This window comes from Gopherus evgoodei, chromosome 7, assembly GCF_007399415.2.
Source record: "Gopherus evgoodei ecotype Sinaloan lineage chromosome 7, rGopEvg1_v1.p, whole genome shotgun sequence".
Lineage (NCBI taxonomy): Eukaryota > Metazoa > Chordata > Testudines > Testudinidae > Gopherus > Gopherus evgoodei.
In genome coordinates, this window is record NC_044328.1 from 96,912,884 (window position 1) to 96,937,363 (window position 24,480).

The 24,480-nt window shown below is 44.7% G+C and overlaps 1 protein-coding gene across 2 annotated transcripts in view; it reads right to left on the bottom strand.

The window, feature by feature from the left end:
• Window positions 1-1,423: 1,423 nt before the first annotated feature.
• Window positions 1,424-24,480, bottom strand: part of LOC115655586 (neuroblast differentiation-associated protein AHNAK-like) — a 38,029-nt gene continuing 14,972 nt past the window's right edge. Inside the window, exons 2-6 of one of the 2 annotated variants that reach the window (XM_030571194.1) lie at window positions 23,327-23,408; window positions 22,461-22,611; window positions 20,910-21,097; window positions 17,213-20,312; window positions 1,424-16,828 (exon numbers count right to left, since the gene is read on the bottom strand). In XM_030571194.1, the coding sequence (XP_030427054.1) occupies window positions 2,313-16,828; window positions 17,213-20,312; window positions 20,910-21,097; window positions 22,461-22,611 (17,955 nt within the window). In that variant the 5' untranslated portion in view covers window positions 23,327-23,408 and the 3' untranslated portion in view covers window positions 1,424-2,312. Of the gene's footprint in view, window positions 20,313-20,909; window positions 21,098-22,460; window positions 22,612-23,326; window positions 23,409-24,480 lie in introns of both variants that reach the window. The other variant, XM_030571193.1, reaches the window with a different exon arrangement.

A 24,480-nucleotide genomic window follows, 5' to 3' on the forward strand; every position in this document is an offset into this window, starting at 1 on the left:
TCCCTTTAGTCATGCAATTAGGCAAATAACATTTCATCACCCCTACAGGCAAGATTTGCATTCATTTTAATCCAGAATGGCCAAAAATTATCACACTGGCGAGGTAGGAATCACCCATGCAAATGAGGTCTCTGCTCACTCTCTCTTCCTCTAGTTCACCAATAGATGGTGAAGAGGGCTTCTTTTCTCTAAAGTCCTATCCAGATTTACATATATCCATGGAGAGCCTAGAGCTGGGCTTGCAGAGAGGCTGAGGGTCAGGATTGAGGAGCATCGGCAGAGGCGTTTGGGGGTGGTGAGGAGCCCAGGGCTAGGGGAGCGGGGGAGGGGCTGTGGGTTGAGATAGAGGTGCATTGGCAGAGTTGTGGGGGGGGAGCCCAGGGCTGGGCTAGTGAAGGAGGTGCGAGTCGCTATTGAGGGCCATAAGCTAAGTTGTGTCTTGGGGAAGCCCAGGGCTGGGATAGCCAGGGGAAATGCAGATCAGTATTGAGGGGCATCAGCAGAGGTTGCTCTATGTGGCAAGCAGCTGAGTCCAGGGCTGGGTAAGCAAGTAACACTGGGTCAGGATTCAGGGGCATCGGTAAATCTGTGTGGTTGATGAGCCCAGGCTTGGGATGTCTGGGGGATTGTAGGACATGATTGAGGTGCATTGAGATTGGAACAGGGGGTGCTGGTTGGTCTCTTCAGGTTTAAATTGGGAGGCCGATATTCTGTCCTATCAAGAATTGAGGGGGGGAGGGTCTCTCCAAGATGTAATTAGGGGAGATGAATCTCATAAATTAGTAGTGTGCACCCCACCACCTAAAATACACCCATGTGTAGTTCCTTCCCTGTGCCTTCATTAGGGGCTTTAGCCCATGCTCTCCCCTCAGCAGATAGGGGAGGGATTCACTGGGATTTTCACCCTCCCTTTGTACTCCCTATCTAGAGAATTTGCTTTGGGTCTCCTGCCACCTGACCCTTCCAGTGTCTGATGTGGATTTGCTGGAGGATTTGCCCATCCTTGGTTGGGAGCAGTCACTGGGTGTTATCCTCTCCTCCCTGTGTAGGAGGAGTTATTCCAGTTGTGTCCAGGAGGCTGAGGATCAGAAGGGAAGGGAGCATGGCATCAGGCCCTGTTCCACTTGTGTCTGCAGGATGGGACAGCTATAGTGGCTATGTCTGGCAGAGGGGTAATGGGGCTATAGGAGCAAAAGGGGGCAAAAGCAGGGGAGCCAGATGCATCAGCTAGAGCACCTGTGTCCAAAGGAGGTGAGGCAGAGGAGGGGAAAGAGTCCAGTTAGGGTCAGTTCCAGCTGCATCCAGGGGACAGGAACAGAGAGCTGGGCATTGGGAAGCTTTTGCACCTGTCCTGGGGGATGGGGAGAGGCACAGCTGGAGCATTTTAACCTCCACCCCCTACAACAGCGAAGCAACAGAGGAGCAAGGTTAATAAACAGTTTATTTGCATTTTACAAGATCAATCTTCTTACATTCTCAATTCATTTGCCATTAAAGTGCTGAAAGATTTTTTTTAAATCAAGATACATTTGTTAACAGAAATTATAACAAATATCAGAAAAGTGGCAGTCACAGATTTTTGCACCATAACTAAGAAAAGTCCTCTCTTATAATACAAATAATGAAACAAATATATGGAGACAACTAAGATGGTGTCAGTCGAATCCAACCCAAAACAGGTTAGTCGTTTATTGGTAAATTCTGTTTTTCTTCATGACATTTATCAAAAGCAGCCCGGATTCTCTAGTCTTAAATTAAAGTGGGGTACTTTTCTTACCACCACAACTACCAAAGCTAATAGAAACCACAGCTTTCTGTGATAAACACTCCGTGTCATTTTAAACCCCACATTACAAGGGAAAGTGACATATTTCAGTTGCATCTATATATTTTACAGTGTTTTCAATATATCCATTCTCATTATAGAAATGTAAGCCCTGCAAATAAAAGCCAAAAGGTAATTAAAATGGAAACATTATTTCCATAAACCGACACTGAAAATATCCAGTAAAATGAAAAGGATATCAAAATAGCTTGCTAGTAAACTTAAGCTCTCAGCATTTAATGCGCAAACCAAATATCATGAACACAAAGAAACTTTCAAATACATCAGATGAACTGTGGTACAGCTCCAGGGTCACTTGCTTTTAAACTCTCCTCTCTTTTGAGTAGGCAACATGACATCTAACATTTCACTAGGCACCATTCATTTTATTGCTGAGGTTGAAAATATTTCAAGCTATGAAATTTATATACAAACACAGAAGATAGATATATATATACACATACACAGACATATATACACGGACGCTTTACTCTTTCTTTTTGGCAACGGTCAGTTCTACCGCTGGCACTCGGAACCCCCCCTTTGTCCCGCTGTCATTACTCGAAGAGGAAGACAGGCGGGGTTTCTGGGATGTTAACGAGACCCCACTCCCTGGCATCTTTCCTGCTTCATCGTCACTTCCAGTTACCTCATAAGAACCTTTAGTTTTTGACCCTATCCCTCCAAACGTTCCAAATTTCATCTTGGCCTGCTTTTCTTTCTCTGCTCCTGAGCTGCACTCAAACTCCAAGGTGCCAGTGGGGGTTGACTGGGAGGAATGTTCATCGCTAAAGGAAGATGATCGATGATGTGGCTTTTTGCTTTTAAATAACGAAAACTTCCCTTTAGGTGAAGTGGCAGCAGCTTCCCCTCCCCCCAGTTCACCCTCCATAGAACCTAGACTTGCCTTGGAACTTTTTAAATCTCCTTTAGATCCTGAAATGGACACTGAGGCTTCCGGTGAGCCAACAATGGTGCCTTTGCCTTTAGGTTTTGAAAAATTAAACTTTGGCATCTTAATTTTAGATTTCTTAAGTTTGACATCTGGCTCTTCAAACTCAGCCTCCACCGCACCAGCCTGGAGACTGGCATCTGGCGGAGGGAAGTTAACATCAACCCCTACTTCTCTTCCAGTTACCTCATGCCCTGAAGACACAAATTTAGGCAATTTCATCCTGGGGAATGTCACTTTTCCTGATGCACTTTCTAAGTTACTTTGTGGAAAATTCATATCTATGCCAGGACCTTTGATTCCTACCTTGGGACCTTTCAGACCACCTTCTACCTTTGGTCCAGAAACATGAAGACCCCCTGCAACATCTGGCACATTCATTTCTACATCAAAACCAGAAGATGAAAGCTGTGGCCCTTTGAATTCACCACCTGAATGCTGAATGCCCAAGTGTGGTGCCCCAACATTTACATCAGGAGCTTTCATGTCTCCAGAAATGCCGAAACCTCCTTTGATTTTAGGTTCTTTCAAATTTACATCAAAATCTGACCCAGAAACTTTTGGTGTTGATATACTGAAGGCAGGACCTGTTAAACTGATATCAGGAGCATTAGTTGCAATACCCATCCCAGAAACCTTCATGCCTTGGGAACCTGAAATGTCACATTTGGGCAGTTTTACTGATGGTATTTGAATATTTCCACTTGAACTTTTGATGCTGATATCTGGTGCTTCCACTCCAACTTTTGGGCCTTTAACATCACCAGCACTATTAACATCACCCTTTAGATTTGGTCCTTTTAAGTTTAAGTCAATGTCGGGTGCAGAGATTTTTGGAGCTGAAACTTGAAGTGGTTGCATTTTAAATGCAGGCCCTTTCAAATCTCCATCAATCCCTGAGCCAGCAAGGTCTCCTTTAATTTGTGGTCCTTCAATACTCACACCCATGTTAGACCCCTCAACATGAGGACTAGAAATGCCAAATTGGGGAAGCTTCAGTGAAGGAAGTTTAATCGCACCTCCTGGACCTTCCAAGTTAACATCTGGTGCATCTATAGCCACTTTTGGGGATTTAATGCCACCAGAAAGATCAAGATCTCCTTTTAACTTTGGTCCTTTCAAATTTACATCAAAATCTGGGGCAGAAATACCTACCGATGGCATTTTCACTGTAGGCCCTTTGATATCAAGGTCTGTGGCACTGAGATGGACATCCATACCTGGTGCTTTCATGCCCCCCTCAATTTGTGGGGCAGAAAATCCAATGTCCCCTTTCATGTTCAGATCTGCTTGAGGTCCCTCCAAAGTTGGAGATTTAAATTTGGGCATTTTAAGCTTTCCTCCAAAGCCTTTTATATCAACATCTGGTGCATGTATGTCCACCTTTGGACCTTTAAGGTCACTAGAAACATCCAGGTCTCCTTTTAGTTTTGGTCCTTTCAAGTTTACATCAAAATCAGGTCCAGAGACTTGGGGCATTGAAAGGTTTACTGATGGCATAGTCACCTTAGGTCCCTTCAGTTTTGCATCTACTCCTTCAGTTGCAGGAACACTCACACCTCCTTCAATACTTGGAGCTGATACATCCACACTTGCTGAGGGCAGCTGCACATCAGCTCCTTCTAAATTCAGACTTGGTTTCCCTATCTTGGGCAGTGAGAACTTGGGAAATTTTAGTTTTCCTTCTGGACCTTCCAGGTATGCTGTAGGAAGACTGACATCACCTTTTACTTTTGGTCCTTTCAAGTTAATATCAAGATCAGATGCAGAGAATGAAGGAGCAGAAATGTCCACCGAAGGCAGATTCACTGTAGGTCCTTTAAGTTTGATGTCAGGGGCATTAATGTTTGTGTCAATACCTGGGATTCTCAGATCACCTTCCATTTTTGGACCAGCTATATCAATATTTCCACTTGGAAGTTTGACCTTAGGTTTCTTAAGATTGATATCAGGACCTCCAATGTTAACATCAGGAAGATTTGCGCTGATACTGGGGGTTGTAATATCAAGACCTGGTGACTTTATATCACCTTTGATACCTGGTGTGGAAACCTCCAAATCGGGGGCTTTAAATTCTCCTTCCATTTTAGGAACTGTCACAGAAGCATCAGCTTTGAACTTAGGTGATTTAATATCAAACTCAACATCTGGAAAAGAGATTTTCCCAAACATTGGTTTCTTTCCTTTCGGGGATTTGACATTAATATCTCCTTTTATTGTTGCCTCTGGACCAGTTACATTGAGATCTAAATCAGGAGATTTCAAATTTGCATCTATCTCACCACTGGGTAGATTCATATCAAATCCACCCTTCTTTCCTTTAATTTTAGGGCCACTCATATGAAGTTTAGGCATTTTAAATTTGCTTTTTTTTCCTTTGCCAGAAATGCCAATATCAGGAGACTCCACATTCAGTTCACCTTCCGGGACACCAATATCCACTTCAGGAGACTTGATTTCTGCCTTAGGACTTTTAATTCCAAACCCAAATTTTGGTTTCTTAAATTTGGGAAGTTTAACATTTCCCTCAAGGCCCTCAGTGGTCACATCTGGACACTCAACATCAAGCTCAGGACTTCTAATCCCAAATTCTGGGCCTTTGATATCAACTTCAGGACCTTTAAGATTACCCTCAATCTTGGGAACACAAACATCGAAGTCCCCCTTCATTTTATGACCTTTCAAATTTAAATCAATGTCTGGCATTGAGATTTTGGGTGTCTTAAAGTGCATCTCAGGCATCTTAAATTTTGGCCCTTTCAGTTTTCCTTCTGGACCTTCAATGTTCAAATCAGGAGTGCCAATATCTATCTTAGGACCTGAAATATCAACGTCTCCCTTTGGAAGACTTACATCCACATCCGGGCCTTCCCCTTTGAACCCAGGCGTACTGAATTTAGGCAGCTTCATTTTGGGTAATTTCAGTTTTCCTTCAGGGCCATGAATATCGATGTCTGGTGCATCAATGTCCACTTTGGGACCTTTGATATCAAATTCAGGAGCTTTCAAATCACCCTCTATTTTTGGACCAGAAAGATCTATGTCTCCTTTCAGTTTAGGTGCCTTTAGATTCAGGTCTACATCTGGCATGGAGATTTTAGGGGCCTTGATGTGCATTTCAGGCATCTTAAATTTGGGAGTTTCCAGTTTTCCTTCTGGCCCTTCAATGTTGATATCAGGTGCATCTATGTCCAATTTGGGGCCTTTAATGTCAATTTCTGGACCTTTCAAATCACCTTCTATCTTTGGAACAGAAACATCCATGTCTCCCTTCAGTTTAGGCCCCTTTAAATTCAAGTCAAAATCTGGCATGGAGATTTTGGGTGCTTTAATATGCATTTCTGGCATCTTAAATTTAGGACCTTTCAGTTTTCCTTCTGGACCTTCGAAGTCAAGATCAGGAACCTCAACAGACATTTTGGGGGATTTAATGTCTATCTCTGGACCTTTTAAATCACCTTCTATCTTAGGGACAGAAACATCCATGTCTCCTTTAATTTTAGGACCCTTCAAATTCAAATCAAAGTCTGGCATGGAGATTTGAGGTGCTTTAAAATGCATGTCGGGCATCTTGAATTTGGGGCCTTTCCATTTCCCATCTGGACCTTCAATCTCCACATCAGGGGCATCTATGTCCACTTTGGGACCTTTGATATCAACTTCTGGGCCTTTCAAATCCCCTTCTAATTTTGGTACAGAAACTTCCGCATCCCCCTTCAGTTTAGGACCTTTCAAATTCAAATCAATGTCTGGCATGGAGATTTTAGGAACATTGAAATGCATGTCAGGCATCTTAAATTTGGGACCTTTCAGTTTTCCTTCTGGCCCTTCAAAATCCAAATCAGGAGCATCAATGTCTACTTTTGGACCTGAGAGATCAATCTCCCCTTTTGGAAGGCTTACATCCACGTCTGGTCCCTCCCCTTTGAATCCAGGCATGCCAAACTTGGGCATTTTGAATTTGGGCATTTTGAGTTTACCCTCTGGGCCATGAATAGCCACATCTGGTGCCTCAATGTCAACTTTGGGGGCTTTGATATCTAAATCAGGACCTTTCAAATCCCCTTCCAGTTTAGGGTCAGAAATTTCCACATCCCCCTTGATTTTAGGACCCTTCAAATTCAAATCAAATTCTGGCATGGAGATTTTAGGTGCTTTAAAATGCATGTCAGGCATCTTGAATTTGGGGCCTTTCCATTTCCCATCTGGACCTTCAATCTCCACATCAGGGGCATCTATGTCCACTTTGGGACCTTTGATATCAACTTCTGGGCCTTTCAAATCCCCTTCTAATTTTGGTACAGAAACATCCACATCCCCCTTCAGTTTCGGACCTTTCAAACTCAAATCAATGTCTGGCATGGAGATTTTAGGAACATTGAAATGCATGTCAGGCATCTTAAATTTGGGACCTTTCAGTTTTCCTTCTGGCCCTTCAAAATCCAAATCAGGAGCATCAATGTCTACTTTTGGACCTGAGAGATCAATCTCCCCTTTTGGAAGGCTTACATCCACGTCTGGTCCTTCCCCTTTGAATCCAGGCATGCCAAACTTGGGCATTTTGAATTTGGGCATTTTGAGTTTACCCTCTGGGCCATGAATATCCACATCTGGTGCATCAATGTCAACTTTGGGGGCTTTGATATCAAAATCAGGACCTTTCAAATCCCCTTCCAGTGTAGGGCCAGAAACATCCACATCCCCCTTGATTTTAGGACCCTTCAAATTCAAATCAAATTCTGGCATGGAGATCTTAGGTGCTTTAAAATGCATGTCAGGCATCTTGAATTTGGGGCCTTTCCATTTCCCATCTGGACCTTCAATCTCCACATCAGGAGCGTCTATGTCCACTTTGGGACCTTTGATATCAACTTCTGGGCCTTTCAAATCCCCTTCTAATTTTGGTACAGAAACATCCACATCCCCCTTCAGTTTAGGACCTTTCAAACTCAAATCAATGTCTGGCATGGAGATTTTAGGAACATTGAAATGCATGTCAGGCATCTTAAATTTGGGACCTTTCAGTTTTCCTTCTGGCCCTTCAAAATCCAAATCAGGAGCATCAATGTCTACTTTTGGACCTGAGAGATCAATCTCCTCTTTTGGAAGGCTTACATCCACGTCTGGTCCCTCCCCTTTGAATCCAGGCATGCCAAACTTGGGCATTTTGAATTTGGGCATTTTGAGTTTACCCTCTGGGCCATGAATATCCACATCTGGTGCATCAATGTCAACTTTGGGGGCTTTGATATCAAAATCAGGACCTTTCAAATCCCCTTCCAGTGTAGGGCCAGAAACATCCACATCCCCCTTGATTTTAGGACCCTTCAAATTCAAATCAAAGTCTGGCATGGAGATTTTAGGTGCTTTAAAATGCATGTCAGGCATCTTGAATTTGGGGCCTTTCCATTTCCCATCTGGACCTTCAATCTCCACATCAGGGGCGTCTATGTCCACTTTGGGACCTTTGATATCAACTTCTGGGCCTTTCAAATCCCCTTCTAATTTTGGTACAGAAACATCCACATCCCCCTTCAGTTTAGGACCTTTCAAATTCAAATCAATGTCTGGCATGGAGATTTTAGGAACATCAAAATGCATTTCAGGCATCTTAAATTTGGGGCCTTTCAGTTTTCCCTCTGGACCCTCAATGTCAAGATCTGGAGCATTTATGTCCAATTTGGGACCTTTGATATCAACTTCTGGGCCTTTCATATCACCTTCAAAATCTGGTATGGAAACATCCACATCCCCCTTCACTTTAGGGCCTCTCAGGTTCAAATCAAAGTCTGGCATGGAGATTTTAGGTGCTTTAAAATGCATGTCAGGCATTTTAAATTTGGGACCTTTCCATTTTCCTTCTGGTCCTTCAATCTCCACATCAGGGACATCTATGTCCAGTTTAGGGCCTTTGATATCAACTTCAGGACCTTTCAAGTCACCTTCTAATTTTGGAACAGAAACATCCATATCCCCCTTCACTTTAGGCCCTTTCAGGTTCAAATCAAAATCTGGCATGGAGATTTTAGGTGCTTTAAAATGCATATCAGGCATCTTAAATTTGGGACCTTTCCACTTGCCTTCTGGGCCTTCAATCTCCACATCAGGGACATCTATATCCACTTTAGGGCCTTTGATATCGACTTCAGGGCCTTTCAAATCCCCTTCTAGTTTTGGTACAGAAACATCCACATCTCCCTTCAATTTAGGGCCTTTCAAATTCAAATCAATGTCTGGCATTGAGATTTTAGGAACATTGAAATGCATTTCAGGCATCTTAAATTTGGGGCCTTTCACTTTTCCATCAGGAGTTTCAATTTCCAAATCTGGAGTATCAATGTCTATCTTGGGACCTGAAACATCCACCTCCCCTTTTGGAAGTTTTACATCCATATCTGGCCCCTCTCCTTTCAACCCAGGTGTTCCAAATTTAGGCATTTTCAATTTTGGCATTTTGAGTTTACCCTCTGGGCCATGAATATCAACGTCTGGTGCACTGATGTCTATTTGGGGACTTTTGAGGTCAACTTCAGGCCCTTTTAAATCCCCTTCTAGCTTTGGGCCAGAAACATCTAGGTCTCCTTTCAGTTTTGGCCCTTTCAGATTTAACTCCACATCTGGCATTGACACTTTAGGTGATGAAATACTTAGGAAAGGCATTTTAAATTTAGATCCTTTTGCTTTCCCCTGAATGTCCACATCTGGAGCACTCACATCCACCTTTGGTCCAGAAATATCAATATCAGATTTCTTAAGTTTCACATCCACATCAGGGCTTTGAACTTTAGGGCCAGAAAAACTAAATTTAGGAAGTTTAAATCTTGATTTTTTTGTCTTTCCTTCTATATCAAGTTTTGGAGCCTCAAGATCAATATCTGGTCCTTTGACTTCAACTTTGGGACCTTTCAAATCACCACCTACTTTAGGAAGAGAAACATCCACATCTCCCTTCAGTTTAGGGCCTTTCAAATTTAAATCAATATCTGGCATGGAAATTTTAGGAACGTTAAAATGCATTTCAGGCTTCTTAAATTTAGGACCTTTCAGTTTTCCTTCTGGCCCCTCAATTTCCAAATCAGGAGGATCAATGTCTACCTTTGGACCTGAGAGATCAATCTCCCCTTTGGGAAGGCTTACATCCACGTCTGGTCCCTCCCCTTTGAATCCAGGCATTCCAAATTTGGGCATTTTGAATTTAGGCATTTTGAGTTTACCCTCTGGCCCATGAAGATCCACATCAGGGGCATCAAGATCAATTTTAGGGCCCTTGATGTCAAACTCAGGCCCCTTCAAGTCACCCTCAATTTTTGGAACAGACACATCCACATCTCCCTTCAGTTTAGGACCTTTCAAGTGTAAATCAACATCTGGCATGGAGATTTTAGGTGCCTTGATGTGCATTTCAGGCATCTTAAATTTGGGACCTTCCAGTTTTCCTTCTGGCCCTTCAAAATCCAAATCAGGAGCATCAATGTCTACTTTTGGACCTGAGAGATCAATCTCCCCTTTCGGAATGCTTACATCCACATCTGGTCCCTCCCCTTTGAACCCAGGCATTCCAAATTTGGGCATTTTGAATTTAGGCATTTTGAGTTTACCCTCTGGGCCGTGAAGGTTCACATCTGGTGCATCAAGGTCAATTTTAGGGCCTTTGATGTCAAACTCAGGCCCCTTCAAATCACCCTCAATCTTTGGAACAGACACATCCACATCTCCCTTCAGTTTAGGACCTTTCAAGTGTAAATCAACATCTGGCATGGAGATTTTAGGTGCCTTGATGTGCATCTCAGGCATCTTAAATTTAGGACTTTTCCATTTCCCATCAGGGCCTTCAATCTCCACATCCGGGGCATCTATATCCAATTTAGGCCCTTTAATATCAACCTCAGGGCCTTTCAAGTCCCCTTGTAGTTTTGGAACAGAAACATCCACATCCCCCTTCACTTTAGGGCCTTTCAAATTAAAGTCGATGTCTGGCATGGAGATTTTAGGTGCCTTGATGTGCATTTCAGGCATCTTAAATTTGGGGCCTTTCCATTTTCCTTCAGGACCTTCAATATCAAGATCTGGAGCATCAATGTCCACTTTGGGACCTTTGATATCAAACTCAGGCCCTTTCAAATCCCCTTCTAGCTTTGGTACAGAAACATCCACATCCCCCTTCACTTTAGGTCCTTTCAGGTTCAAATCAAAATCTGGCATGGAGATTTTAGGTGCCTTGATGTGCATTTCAGGCATTTTAAATTTAGGGCCTTTCAGCTTTCCCTCTGGTCCCTCTATGTCAACCTCAGGAACATCAACATCCAATTTAGGGCCTCTGATATCAACCTCAGGGCCTTTCAAATCCCCTTCTAGTTTTGGAACAGAAACATCCACATCCCCCTTGACTTTAGGACCTTTCAAATTAAAGTCAACGTCTGGCATGGAGATTTTAGGTACTTTAAAATGCATGTCAGGCATCTTGAATTTGGGGCCTTTCCATTTTCCTTCAGGACCTTCAATATCAAGATCTGGAGCATCAATGTCCATTTTGGGACCCTTGATATCAAACTCGGGCCCTTTCAAATCCCCTTCTAGTTTTGGTACAGAAACATCCACATCCCCCTTCAATTTAGGACCTTTCAAATTCAAATCAATGTCTGGCATGGAGATTTTAGGAACATTGACATGCATTTCAGGCATCTTAAATTTGGGACCTTTCAGCTTTCCCTCTGGACCTTCAATGTTCAAATCTGGGGTATCTATGTCTACCTTTGGCCCAGAAATATCCACCTCTCCCTTAGGAAGTTTTATATCCACATCAGGGCCCTCCCCTTTGAACCCAGGCATGCCAAATTTAGGCATTTTGAATTTAGGCATTTTGAGTTTACCTTCTGGGCCATGAATATCCATGTCTGGTGCATCAATGTCAACTTTGGGGCCTTTAATATCAAACTCAGGCCCTTTCAAATCACCCTCAATTTTTGGAACTGACACATCCACATCTCCCTTCACATTAGGGCTTTTCAAGTGTAAATCAACATCTGGCATGGAGATTTTGGGTGCCTTTATGTGCATTTCAGGCATCTTAAATTTAGGACCTTTCCATTTCCCATCTGGACCTTCAATTTCCAAATCAGGAGCATCAATGTCTACTTTTGGACCTGAGAGATCAATCTCCTCTTTTGGAAGGTTTACATCCAAGTCTGGTCCCTCCCCTTTGAACCCAGGCATTCCAAACTTGGGCATTTTGAATTTAGGCATTTTGAATTTACCCTCTGGGCCATGAACATCCATATCTGGTGCATCAATGTCAACTTTGGGGCCTTGGAGATGAAATTCAGGACCCTTCAAGTCACCTTCTAGCTTTGGAAGAGAAACATCTACATCTCCTTTCATTTTGGGACCTTTTATGTTTAAGTCAATGTCTGGCATGGAGATTTTTGGTGCTTTGATGTGCATTTCAGGCATTTTAAATTTGGGTCCTTTCAGCCTTCCTTCAGGACCTTCAATATCCAACTCCAGAGCATCAGTGTCTATCTTGGGACCAGAAATATCCATCTCCCCTTTCGGAAGCTTCACGTCCACCTCTGGTCCCTCTCCTTTGAACCCAGGCATGCTGAATTTGGGCATTTTGAATTTAGGCATTTTAAATTTACCTTCTGGGCCATGAAGATCCATGTCTGGTGCATCAATGTCAACTTTGGGGGCTCTGATATCAAACTCAGGACCTTTCAAATCACCCTCAATATTTGGAACAGACACATCCACATCCCCCTTCACTTTAGGGCCTTTCAAATTCAAATCTACATCTGGCATGGAGATTTTAGGTGCCTTGATGTGCATTTCAGGCATCTTAAATCTGGGACCTTTCAGGTGTCCTTCTGGCCCTTCAATATCCAAATCAGGAGCATCAATGTCTACTTTTGGACCTGAGAGATCAATCTCCCCTTTCGGAAGGCTTACATCCACGTCTGGTCCCTCTCCTTTGAACCCAGGCATTCCAAACTTGGGCATTTTGAACTTAGGCATTTTAAATTTACCTTCTGGGCCATGAAGATCCATATCTGGTGCATCAATGTCAACTTTGGGGCCTTTAAGATCAACTTCAGGACCTTTCAAATCACCCTCAATCTTTGGAACAGAAACATCCACATCTCCCTTCACTTTAGGGCCTTTCAAATTCAAGTCAATGTCTGGCATGGAGATTTTAGGTGCCTTGATGTGCATCTCAGGCATCTTAAATTTAGGACCTTTCCATCTTCCCTCTGGTCCCTGCAGGTCAACCTCAGGAACATCAACATCCAGTTTAGGGCCTCTGATATCAACCTCAGGCCCTTTCAAATCCCCTTCTATCTTTGGTACAGAAACATCCACATCCCCCTTCACTTTAGGGCCTTTCAAATTAAAGTCGATGTCAGGCATGGAGATTTTAGGTGCCTTGATGTGCATTTCAGGCATCTTAAATTTGGGGCCTTTCCATTTTCCTTCAGGACCTTCAATATCAAGATCTGGAGCATCAATGTCCACTTTGGGACCTTTGATATCAAACTCAGGCCCTTTCAAATCCCCTTCTAGCTTTGGTACAGAAACATCCACATCCCCCTTCACTTTAGGTCCTTTCAGGTTCAAATCAAAATCTGGCATGGAGATTTTAGGTGCCTTGACATGCATGTCAGGCATCTTAAATTTGGGACCTTTCAGCTTTCCCTCTGGACCTTCAATGTTCAAATCTGGGGCATCTATGTCTACCGTGGGCCCAGAAATATCCACGTTCCCCTTCGGAAGTTTTACATCCACATCCGGGCCTTCCCCTTTGAACCCAGGCATGCCAAATTTGGGCATTTTGAATTTAGGCATTTTGAGTTTACCTTCTGGGCCGTGTATATCCATATCTGGTGCATCTATGTCAACTTTGGGGCCTTGGAGATTAAATTCAGGCCCCCTCAAGTCACCTTCCAGGTTTGGAACAGAAACATCCACATCCCCCTTCAATTTAGGACCTTTCACATTCAAATCAATTTCTGGCATGGAGATTTTAGGCGCCTTGATGTGCATTTCAGGCATCTTAAATTTAGGACCTTTCAGCCTTCCTTCAGGACCTTCAACGTCCAACTGCGGAGCATCAATGTCTATCTTGGGACCGGAAATATCCATCTCCCCTTTTGGAAGCTTCACATCCACCTCTGGTCCCTCTCCTTTGAACCCAGGCATGCTGAATTTGGGCATTCTGAATTTGGGCATTCTGAATTTACCATCTGGGCCATGAATATCCACATCTGGTGCATCAATATCAACCTTGGGACCTTTGATATCAAAATCAGGACCTTTCAAATTTCCTTCAAATTTAGGAGCTGAGATATCAACTTCCCCTTTTATTTTAGGGGCTTTTAAATTCAGGTCTACATCAGGAACAGAGATTTTTGGGGCCTTGATGTGCATTTCAGGCATTTTAAATTTGGGACCTTTCATTTTTCCTTCTGGCCCATCAATGCCGATGTCCGGTGCATCAACATCCAATTTGGGGCCTTTCATGTCAATCTCAGGTCCTTTCAAGTCACCTTCTATCTTTGGGACAGAAACATCCAAGTCTCCCTTCAGTTTGGGCCCTTTCAAATTTAAGTCCACATCTGGCATGGATATTTTTGATGGTGACATTTTCCAAGAAGGCATTGAGAATTTTGCCCCTTTCAGTTTTCCTTCAGGACACTCAAGATCCATATCAGGTGCCTCAGTGTCTAATTTTGGCCCTTTAATATCAATTTCAGGTCCTGTCAAATCAGCTTCTATCTTTGGAACAGTAACATCCATCTCCCCCTTCATTTTCAGTGCCTTGAGATTCAAGTCTACATCCGGCATGGAGATTTTAGGTGCTTTAATATTCAATTTAGGCATTTTAAATTTAGGTCCTTTCCATTTGCCTTCTGGGCCTTCAAGGTCCAGCTCTGGAGCCTCTATATCTACCTTGGGAGCTGAAATATCAACCTCTCCCTTTGGCACTTTTACATCTATATCAGGTCCTTCAAGTTTAGTGCCTGACACATTAAATTGAGGCATCTTCATTTTGGGCATTTTCAGTTTTCCACCTGAACCCTGCAGCTCAATATCTGGTGCATTAATATCTATTGAGGGGGCACTGATGTCAACATCAGGACCTTTCAAATCACCTTCTAGCTTTGGAATAGAAACATCCACGTCTCCTTTTAGTTTGGGACCTTTCAAATTTAGGTCAATGTCTGGCATGGAGATTTTAGGGGTCTTGATGTGCATTTCAGGCATCTTAAATTTGGGACCTTTTATTTTTCCATCTGGTCCTTCAATGTCCAAACCTGGAGCATCAATATCCACTTTGGGACCGCAAATATCCACCTGTCCCTTAGGGAGTTTCACATCCATGTCAGGACCCTCTCCTTTGAAGCCAGGCATGCCAAACTTTGGAAACTTCATTTTTGGCATTTTCAGTTTGGCTTCTGGACATTCAAGGTCAACATCAGGAACATCAGTGTCAACTTTGGGGCCCTTAATGTCAATGCTGGGTCCTTTAAAATCACCTCCCATCTTTGGAACAGAAACATCCATCTCTCCTTTCAGTTTAGGTGCCTTTAGATTCAGATCAACATCTGGCATGGAGATTTTAGGGGCCTTGATATTCATTTTAGGCATCCTAAATTTGGGACCTTTCAGTTTGCCTTCTGGACATTCCAAGTCCATATCAGGCACGTCAATATCCATTTGGGGACCTTCAATATCAATTTGAGGCCCCTTAACGTCCATGCTGGGTCCTTTCAAATCACCTTCTATCTTTGGAACAGAGATATCCACATCTCCTTTGAGTTTAGATGCCTTCAAACCTAGGTCCACATCTGGCATGGAGACTTTGGGTGTCTGAATATTTAGCTCAGGCAGTTTAAACTTTGGACCTTTCACTTTACCTTCTGGCCCTTCAGTGTCTAAACTTGGGGTATCAATGTTCACTTTGGGACCGGAAATATCCACATCCCCTTTTGGAAATGTTATATCCATTTCTGGTCCCTCTCCTTTCAGCCCAGGTACACCAAATTTAGGCATTTTCAGTTTAGGCATTTTCAGTTTACTGTCTGGGCCGTGAATATCCACATCTGGTGCATCAATATCCATTTTGGGGCCTTTAATGTCAATTCCAGGAGCTTTCAATTCCCCTTCCAGCTTTGGAACAGAAACATCCACATCTCCCTTCAGCTTAGGGCCCTTCAGATTCAAGTCAATGTCTGGCATGGAGATTTTAGGGGTCTTGATGTGCATTTCAGGCACCTTAAATTTGGAACCTTTCAGATGTCCTTCAGGCCCTTCAATGTTCAAACCTGGAGCATCTATATCTATCTTGGGACCAGAAATATCCACCTCTCCCTTTGGAAGTGCTATATCCACATCTGGTCCCTCCCCTTTCAGCCCAGGTACACCAAATTTAGGCATTTTCAGTTTAGGCATTGTGAGTTTACCATCTGGGCCATGAATATCCACTACTGGTGCATCAATGTCAACTTTGGGGCTTTTAAGATCAAATTCAGGACCTTTCAAATCACCTTGTATCTTCGGAACAGCAACATCTACATCTCCCTTCAGTTTAGGACCTTTCAAGTGTAAATCAACATCTGGCATGGAGATTTTGGGTGCCTTGATGTGCATTTCAGGCATCTTAAATTTGGGACCTTTCAGTTTTCCTTCTGGCCCTTCAAAATCCAAATCAGGAGCATCAAAGCCTACTTTTGGACCTGAGAGCTCAATCTCCCCTTTCAGAAGGCTTACATCCACATCTGGTCCCTCCCCTTTTAACCCAGGCATTCCAAACTTGGGCATTTTGAATTTGGGCATTTTGAATTTACCTTCTGGGCCATGAATATCTACATCTGGCGCATCAATGTCCACTTTTGGACCTCTAATGTCAATGCCAGGAGCTTTCAACTCCCCTTCCAGCTTTGGCACTGAAACATCCGCATCTCCTTTCAGCTTAGGACCCTTCAGATTCAAGTCGATGTCTGGCATGGAGATTTTAGGGGTCTTGATGTGCATTTCAGGCATCTTAAATTTGGGACCTTTTAGTTCTCCCTTGGGTCCTTCAACATCCAAACCTGGAGCATCAATTTGTACCTTCGGACCGGAAATATCCAGCTCCCCCTTTGGAAGTGTTACATCCACGTCTGGTCCCTCCCCTTTCAGCCCAGGCACACTGAATTTTGGCATTTTCAGTTTAGGCATTTTCAGTTTACCATCTGGACCGTGAATATCTACATCTGGCGCATCAATGTCCACTTTTGGACCTCTAATGTCAATGCCAGGAGCTTTCAACTCCCCTTCCAGCTTTGGCACTGAAACATCCACATCTCCTTTCAGCTTAGGACCCTTCAGATTCAAGTCAATGTCTGGCATGGAGATTTTAGGGGTCTTGATGTGCATTTCAGGCATCTTAAATTTGGGACCTGTCAGATGTCCTTCTGGCACTTTGATGTCAATGTCAGGAGCATCTATATCTAGCTTGGGGCCTTTTATGTCAATCTGAGGTCCCTTCAAGTCACCTCCTATTTGTGGGATGGAAACATCCATGTCTCCCTTCACTTTAGGCCTTTTCAGATTCACATCCACATCCGGCATGGATACTTTTGATGGTGACATTTTCCAAGAAGGCATTGAGAACTTGGGCCCTTTCAACTGACCTTCAGGACTTTCAAGGTCAATGCCAGGAGCTTCAGTGTCTAGTTTGGGGCCTTTAATGTCCACAGTGGGTCCTTTCAGATCCCCTTCTATCCTTGGCCCTGAAATATCAACATCTCCCTTCAGCTTGGGGGCTTTTAGATTCATGTCCACATCTGGCATGGAGATTTTTGGTGTCTTGATGTGCATTTCAGGCATCTTAAATTTGGGACCTTTTAATTCTCCCTTGGGTCCTCCAACGTCCAAACCTGGAGCATCAATTTGTACCTTCGGACCAGAAATATCCAGCTTCCCCTTTGGAAGTGTTACATCCACGTCTGGTCCCTCCCCTTTCAGCCCAGGCACACTGAATTTTGGCATTTTCAGTTTAGGCATTTTCAGTTTACCATCTGGGCCATGAATATCCACATCTGGCGCATCAATGTCCACTTTTGGACCTTTAATGTCAATGCCAGGAGCTTTCAACTCCCCTTCCAGCTTTGGCACTGAAACATCCACATCTCCTTTCAGCTTAGGACCCTTCAGATTCAAGTCGATGTCTGGCATGGAGATTTTTGGTGTCTTGATGTGCATTTCAGGCATCTTAAATTTGGGACCTTTTAGTTCTCCCTTGGGTCCTTCAATGTCCAAAGCTGGAGCATCAATTTGTACCTTCGGACCAGAAATATCCAGCTTCCCCTTTGGAAGTGTTACATCCACGTCTGGTCCCTCCCCTTTCAGCCCAGGCACGCTGAATTTTGGCATTTTCAGTTTAGGCATTTTCAGTTTACCATCTGGGCCATGAATATCCACATCTGGCGCATCAATGTCCACTTTCGGACCTTTAATGTCAATGCCAGGAGCTTTCAACTCCCCTTCCAACTTTGGCACTGAAACATCCACATCTCCTTTCAGCTTAGGACCCTTCAGATTCAAGTCGATGTCTGGCATGGAGATTTTAGGGGTCTTGATGTGCATTTCAGGCATCTTAAATTTGGGACCTGTCAGGTGTCCTTCTGGCACTTTGATGTCAATGTCAGGAGCATCTATATCTAGCTTGGGGCCTTTTATGTCAATCTGAGGTCCCTTCAAGTCACCTCCTATTTGTGGGATGGAAACATCCATGTCTCCCTTCACTTTAGGCCCTTTCAGATTCACATCCACATCCGGCATGGATACTTTTGATGGTGACATTTTCCAAGAAGGCATTGAGAACTTGGGCCCTTTCAACTGACCTTCAGGACTTTCAAGGTCAATGCCAGGAGCTTCAGTGTCTAGTTTGGGGCCTTTAATATCCACAGTGGGTCCTTTCAGATCCCCTTCGATCCTTGGCCCTGAAATACCCACATCTGCCTTCAGGCTAGGGTTTTTCAGACTCAGGTCCACATCCGACATAGAAATTTTTGGTGTCTGACTAATTAATTCAGGCTTCCTAAATTTGGGGACCTTCCATTCTCCTCCAGTGCCTATATCTGGTGTGCTGATGTCTACCTTGGGGCCTGCAATAGTAATCTCCCCCTTAGGAAGCGTTACACCCACACCAGGGCCTTCTCCTTTGAAACCTGATGCAGTAAATTTAGGAAATTTCATTGAGGGCAATTTTATTTTTCCTTCATCACTTTGAACATCAACATCAGGAGCTGCAAGATCAACCTTGGGACCCTTGACACCAACTCTGGGACCTTCTAGTGTTGGAGAGGACACTTCCACCACTCCCTTCAACTGAGGTCCTTTGAGAGCCACACCCACATGTGGCTTTGCAATGTTAGCACCTTCCCCTGAAGGCACTGTACTTTTCAGTTTTTCCTTTGGATCTTCCATATGAACAGATGGAGTTGTGATATCCAGGTGAGGAGCCTGTATCTTTGGCACAGAAATGTCTACACCTGCCTGTGGTGCTCGAACATCAGTATCAGAAGCTGAAGGTGAGAAGCCAAATTTAGGCATCTTCATTACAGGCATTTTTATTTTTCCTGGGCTTTCAATGTTAATTTCTGGAGCTTTAATGTCCTGCATATCACATTCGATGCTCGAAAGAGGAATGTCCACCCTTGGAGCTTTGATATCACCTTGAATCTTAGGGCCAGAAATATCAACTGAAGGAGCCTTGATTTTTGAAAATGATACATCAACTTTGGGACCTTCTCTATCACTTCTTATCTTGGAGTCTGAAATATCAAATTGCGGCAGTTTGCCTCCTGGAACTTCAGTTTTAACCTCAATGCCTGAAACACCCATTTTTCCATTTAGTTTAGGGCCAGTAATATGAATATTTGCATCCAGGTTTCCCCTCTGTCCATTTGCATCGATTCTGGGCAAGCTGCCCTCTGGGCTTGTGACTCTAGTGCCAGAAACATTAACCGATTTGACAACGTCCACACCTGGAACTTGAATTTCTGCTGGCTTAAAGTCTGTTTGGGTTCTCAAGTGAACGCCTGTGACTTGAGGTCCTGAGACATTTATCTCAGTGCCCACCTTGGGCTCTTTCATGTGCACGTCAGGGGTACCAAAGTCCAGCCTTTTGGTGGATGATTCGACTGTTGGTCCAGAATATGAGATGCCACTAGGTCTACCCATACTGAGGTCTGTTTTCCCAGATAAATCCACCTGTGGTATTTTGATCACGGTTTTTCCAGGTCCTTTTTCAATTTCTGATGTTGTTATATGGGTGACTTGATGGCTTGGAATCTTAACTTTAAATTCTGGGCTGCTGATGTCAATCTCTCTTGCTCCCTCGTGTCCAGTGACATCTACGGTATAAGCTGTGACCTTTTTCGTGACGGTAATGGTTCTGCTTTCTGTGTGTTCAGCTTCTGCTGCATCTTCCGACTTCAGACGTGGTTTAATTTTTGTTGTGTATATTCTCCTGTACTCTTCATCATCCCCACTCTGGAAATAAGAGACATTGGTTAACACCAGAATGCCGTAAGGACAGATTTGAAGAAGAAGAGGGAGATTGGCTAGTGCGGCAGTAAAGTAACGTGTGTAATAATCACTGGCCTTGACTCCCTCCTGAAGGGCTGCAATTTGCATCTCCTTCCTTCAGGGAGGCTGCTATGACAGAAGGTCAAGTCACCCTGGGCCCTGCTGCTCTTTTCTATGAGCAGCTGTACATTCATAGGAGCTGCTGCCCGACAGAGATGCTGACTCAGCATACCTGGCCTGTCCCCATCACTGACTATCTCTGCAGTGTCTGACTCCAGGCTCTCATCTTTCTGCAATACCCTCTCTGGCCTGGTGGATTTCCTGACATAAGGGATGGCAGCCAGAGTTCTGAAGTGAAATAAATCTGCTCCGGTCTCCACATGGAGCAGTTTGCAGGAATGCTTGGGCTGCTTTCCCTCCCCCATAGGGTGACTAGATGTCCTGATTTTAGGGTCTTTTTCTTATATAGGCTCCTATTACCCCCCACCCCCATCCCAATTTTTCATACTTGCTGTCTGGTCACCCTACTCCCCCGGGAGCTTGCATCACTCTCTCACTCACCAGAACAACTTCTGGGCTCCTGGGTGAGAACACATCATGTGACCATGACTGTCCCGGCAATGGAGACTTGTCCCCCTTTCGCTGCAGCCGCAGCCCCACCGTGTGGTGGCCCATGCTGTTCAGCAGCTGCGTGACCTCTCCGGACTGCAGGTTGTCGAAATAGATAGTGGCGCTCACAATCTGATCCCCTACAGGCGCAGAGAGAAGGGAGTGAAGCCAAGCTGATGGCACTGGCAATCCAGGGCCCAAGCAATAAACAAATCTCGTTCAGTTACACACAGGGCTGATTAAAATAATCAAAAGTCTCTTTGATAGCATTGCAGACTAAGAAGGGGCAACTTTGCCAAATGCTTTCCAGCACTCAGCTTGCGGCTGTGATCTGCTAGCAGGAACCTAGAGGGGTTAATCTGGAAGGTCTTGCTGCCCCCGTATTGCTGAGCTCCTTTTTCATTCCCAGGGTGGCTGGAGGAAAGACACACACCCCTGTTATCACACATGTCTCTGTGGGCTCCTCCCTGCCCCCCACAGCATCACATGGAGCCATCAGTGACTGAACCCCGCCTCCAGGCATAGAGAGTCAGTGAGACAGCTCTGCACCAAGAAAAGAGAATGTTAGCACCTTGGAGCAGGCCCCAAACACGCTGTGGAGGCAGCACTCTCCAATGGGTAAAGCACTAGACAGGACCCCTAGGAGAGAACAGTGGGGTCTAGTGGGTTAGAGCAAGGGGCATTGGGAGCCAGGACTCCTTGCTTCTATTCCCAGATCTGGGAGGGCAGTAGGATCTAGTCAGTTTGAGCAGGGGCTACGGGAAGTCAGGACTCCTGGGTTCTATCCCTGGTTCTAGGAGGACTGTGCGGTCTGGTGGGTTAGAGCAAGGAGTACTGGGAACCAGTACTCCTAGGTTCTATTCCCAGCCTGGCACTGTCCTTGGGCAGTCCCTTCCCACCCTCGGTACCTCTGTTTCCCCTTCTACTCTGTATAGGATGACCAGATGTCCTGATTTTATAGGGACAGTCCCAATATTTGGGGCTTTTTTTTATATGGTCTCCTATTACCCTCCACCCCATCCCAATTTTTTCACTTGCTATCTGGTCACCCTAACCCTGTGTCTGTTTAGACTGTGAGTTCACTGGGGCAGGGCCTGTCTCCCACTGTGTTTCTGTGCAGCACACAGGGGCCTCTAAGTGCTACCCTAATGCACATAATATATGGGCTGTGCTGCCCGCACAGCACAGGAAGGAGAGAGAAGCTGAGCGGCAGGAAAAGCCCCACCCCAGGGAAGAGGCAAACAGACAAGGCAAGATGGAGAGAGGCATCTCCATCAGCAAAGAATCAGGACAAGGAGCCCCAAGCATAGGGGCCAGGGGCCTTAAAGCCACAGAAGCAGCAGCAGAGAGAATTATGATAAAAGGATTGCAAAGGAACAAGGGAAGCGGAGCCAGAATTTCCCATAATCCTCATTCTCTCCCCAAAGTGATAAACCAGCACAACCCCACCACCAGCCTCCTACAACAACACATGTTGTTTCCGGGCTGGTGCGCTGCACTCACCTTCCTTCACAGTTCTGGCAGCAGGGGAAGTCTGCACCACCTGCTTCACAAAGACCCCATCTTCCGTCTGGTCAATGGTGATTCCGTGAGAGCCGCTTCCTTTCCAATTGGGGAGCAGGATCTCCCGTGTTTCCTCCTCTTCCTTCTCCATCTAAATGAAACAAAAGTAGAACTGAGTTCAGAAAAGAACGAGTTAAGTTTATGGAGGATAGGCCACCAATGGCTATTAGCCAGGATCTGGCGTGCAACCCCATGTTCTGGGTATCCCTAACCCTCTGACTGCCAAATGCTAGGACTGGACAACAGGGGATGGATCACTTGATAATTGCCCTGTTCTGTTCATTCCTTTTGAAGCATCTGGCACTGGCCACTCTCAGAAGACAGGAAACGGGACTAGATGGACCATTGGTCTGACCCAGTATGGCCGTTCTTACATTCTTAAAACAACATGGACAGAAAAGTTTACAGGCCAAAGGTATAATCTTTGGGCCCAGTTCTGTCTTCAGTTACTGGAGTGCAGCCCCACTGAACTCCAGGAGTCAAAGCAAGGGGGCTAGACCAGAGCAGTCTCAGGCCTTTGTGTTTATCTCTATAGTTTAGCTTTGAAAGCTGACAGTCCGGATGGACATGGGCTGGGCACAGTCTCAATGCCCCTAAACCACAAAGCATAAATTGGAGAGGTGAGTCATCCCTATGCGGAGAGCTTTGATGATGGGGATGTAAGTGCTTGCACAAGCTTAGTGCTGGCCTTCTGCACTGGCTGGATTTCACCCCGCACGGATATTGTGGGAGGTGTAGCAGAGAGAGCAAGAATCAAGCATGTTTTATTGTTTCAGGGATGAATGGATTGATCCTGTTTGACTGACCTTGTTGGGACTTTGGTCCTGGCTGGAACCGCCCCAGGAATTCCTCTCTTCACTTGCTGACCTTCGGTATCAACTTCCCAGCCTAGCAGAAAATTCAAAGAGTTCTTAATAAACTACCTGTTTGGATGTTTTTTACATTTAGCTTTTTCTGGTCCATTCTGGGATGAGCCAGTAAGACAGTTGTAGGAACTAACAAAAAAAAGACACTGGTATCCGAACTACTTGTGCTGTTACAGAAAACAATCAAACACAGAAGACACTGAGGTTTAATTGCTTCAATGGGGAACAATTTGAAAAGTTGTACATAAGAGCTAAATAGCATTGTTTAAAATTGGTAATGTTCATAAAGTGAAAATAAACTTTGAGAGGGAAATCCTGGCCCCACTGAAATCAATGGGAGTTTTGCCTTTGAATTTAATGGATTTCACCCTAAAAGAACACTGAGGTGTTAAAAAAAAAAAAAAAAAAAAAAAAAAGGAGAGATGCAAAGCCAGGAGATATGCATCACGGTGAAACTTTAAACAAACCCCAACACTTGGACAGGCAGGAAATACAAAAAGTTAAGGTTTTCTGGAGACTTTAACTCTGCCCACAGAACCTCACCCCAAATTCCTGAGACCAGCCCCTGCCTGCATGCCATGCATCTGTGCACCACGCTGCAGACAGAGCTTCCCAGCACAGAGTGCAGTATGTGAAGAATGGCACATGCCAGAGAACGTGAGAGCCCGGGCGGGGAGCAGGGATTGTGGTGCATGGCCAGCACCAAGGAGCTCAGTAAAAGAAAAGGTTTCTTCGAATGAATTGTTCCTAATCAGGGCAATGGGAATAGCTGGACACCTCCACCACCATGGTCTACAAAACCACTCTTTGGTCAGAGCTTTGCTGAGCAGGAAGGGATTAACTAGGGGCGAGGAAAGAGACCTGATGTACCAAGTTGGGGGCGGGGGCGAGGGTTGCTTGCGCCCGGCTGCCCATGGGATTCTCACCACCAGGGGGCGCTGTGCCTTTGCTAATTCTGCCTGACGTGTTTGTCGGCAACACCCACGCCAGCTGCCCCACCTTTCCTCTTCCCCAGCTAGCAAGGCAAAGAAACGTTCCCGTTTCTAGCAAGCACGGGTCCCACGCTGGAAGCACTACAGGGAACCCAAGCCTGA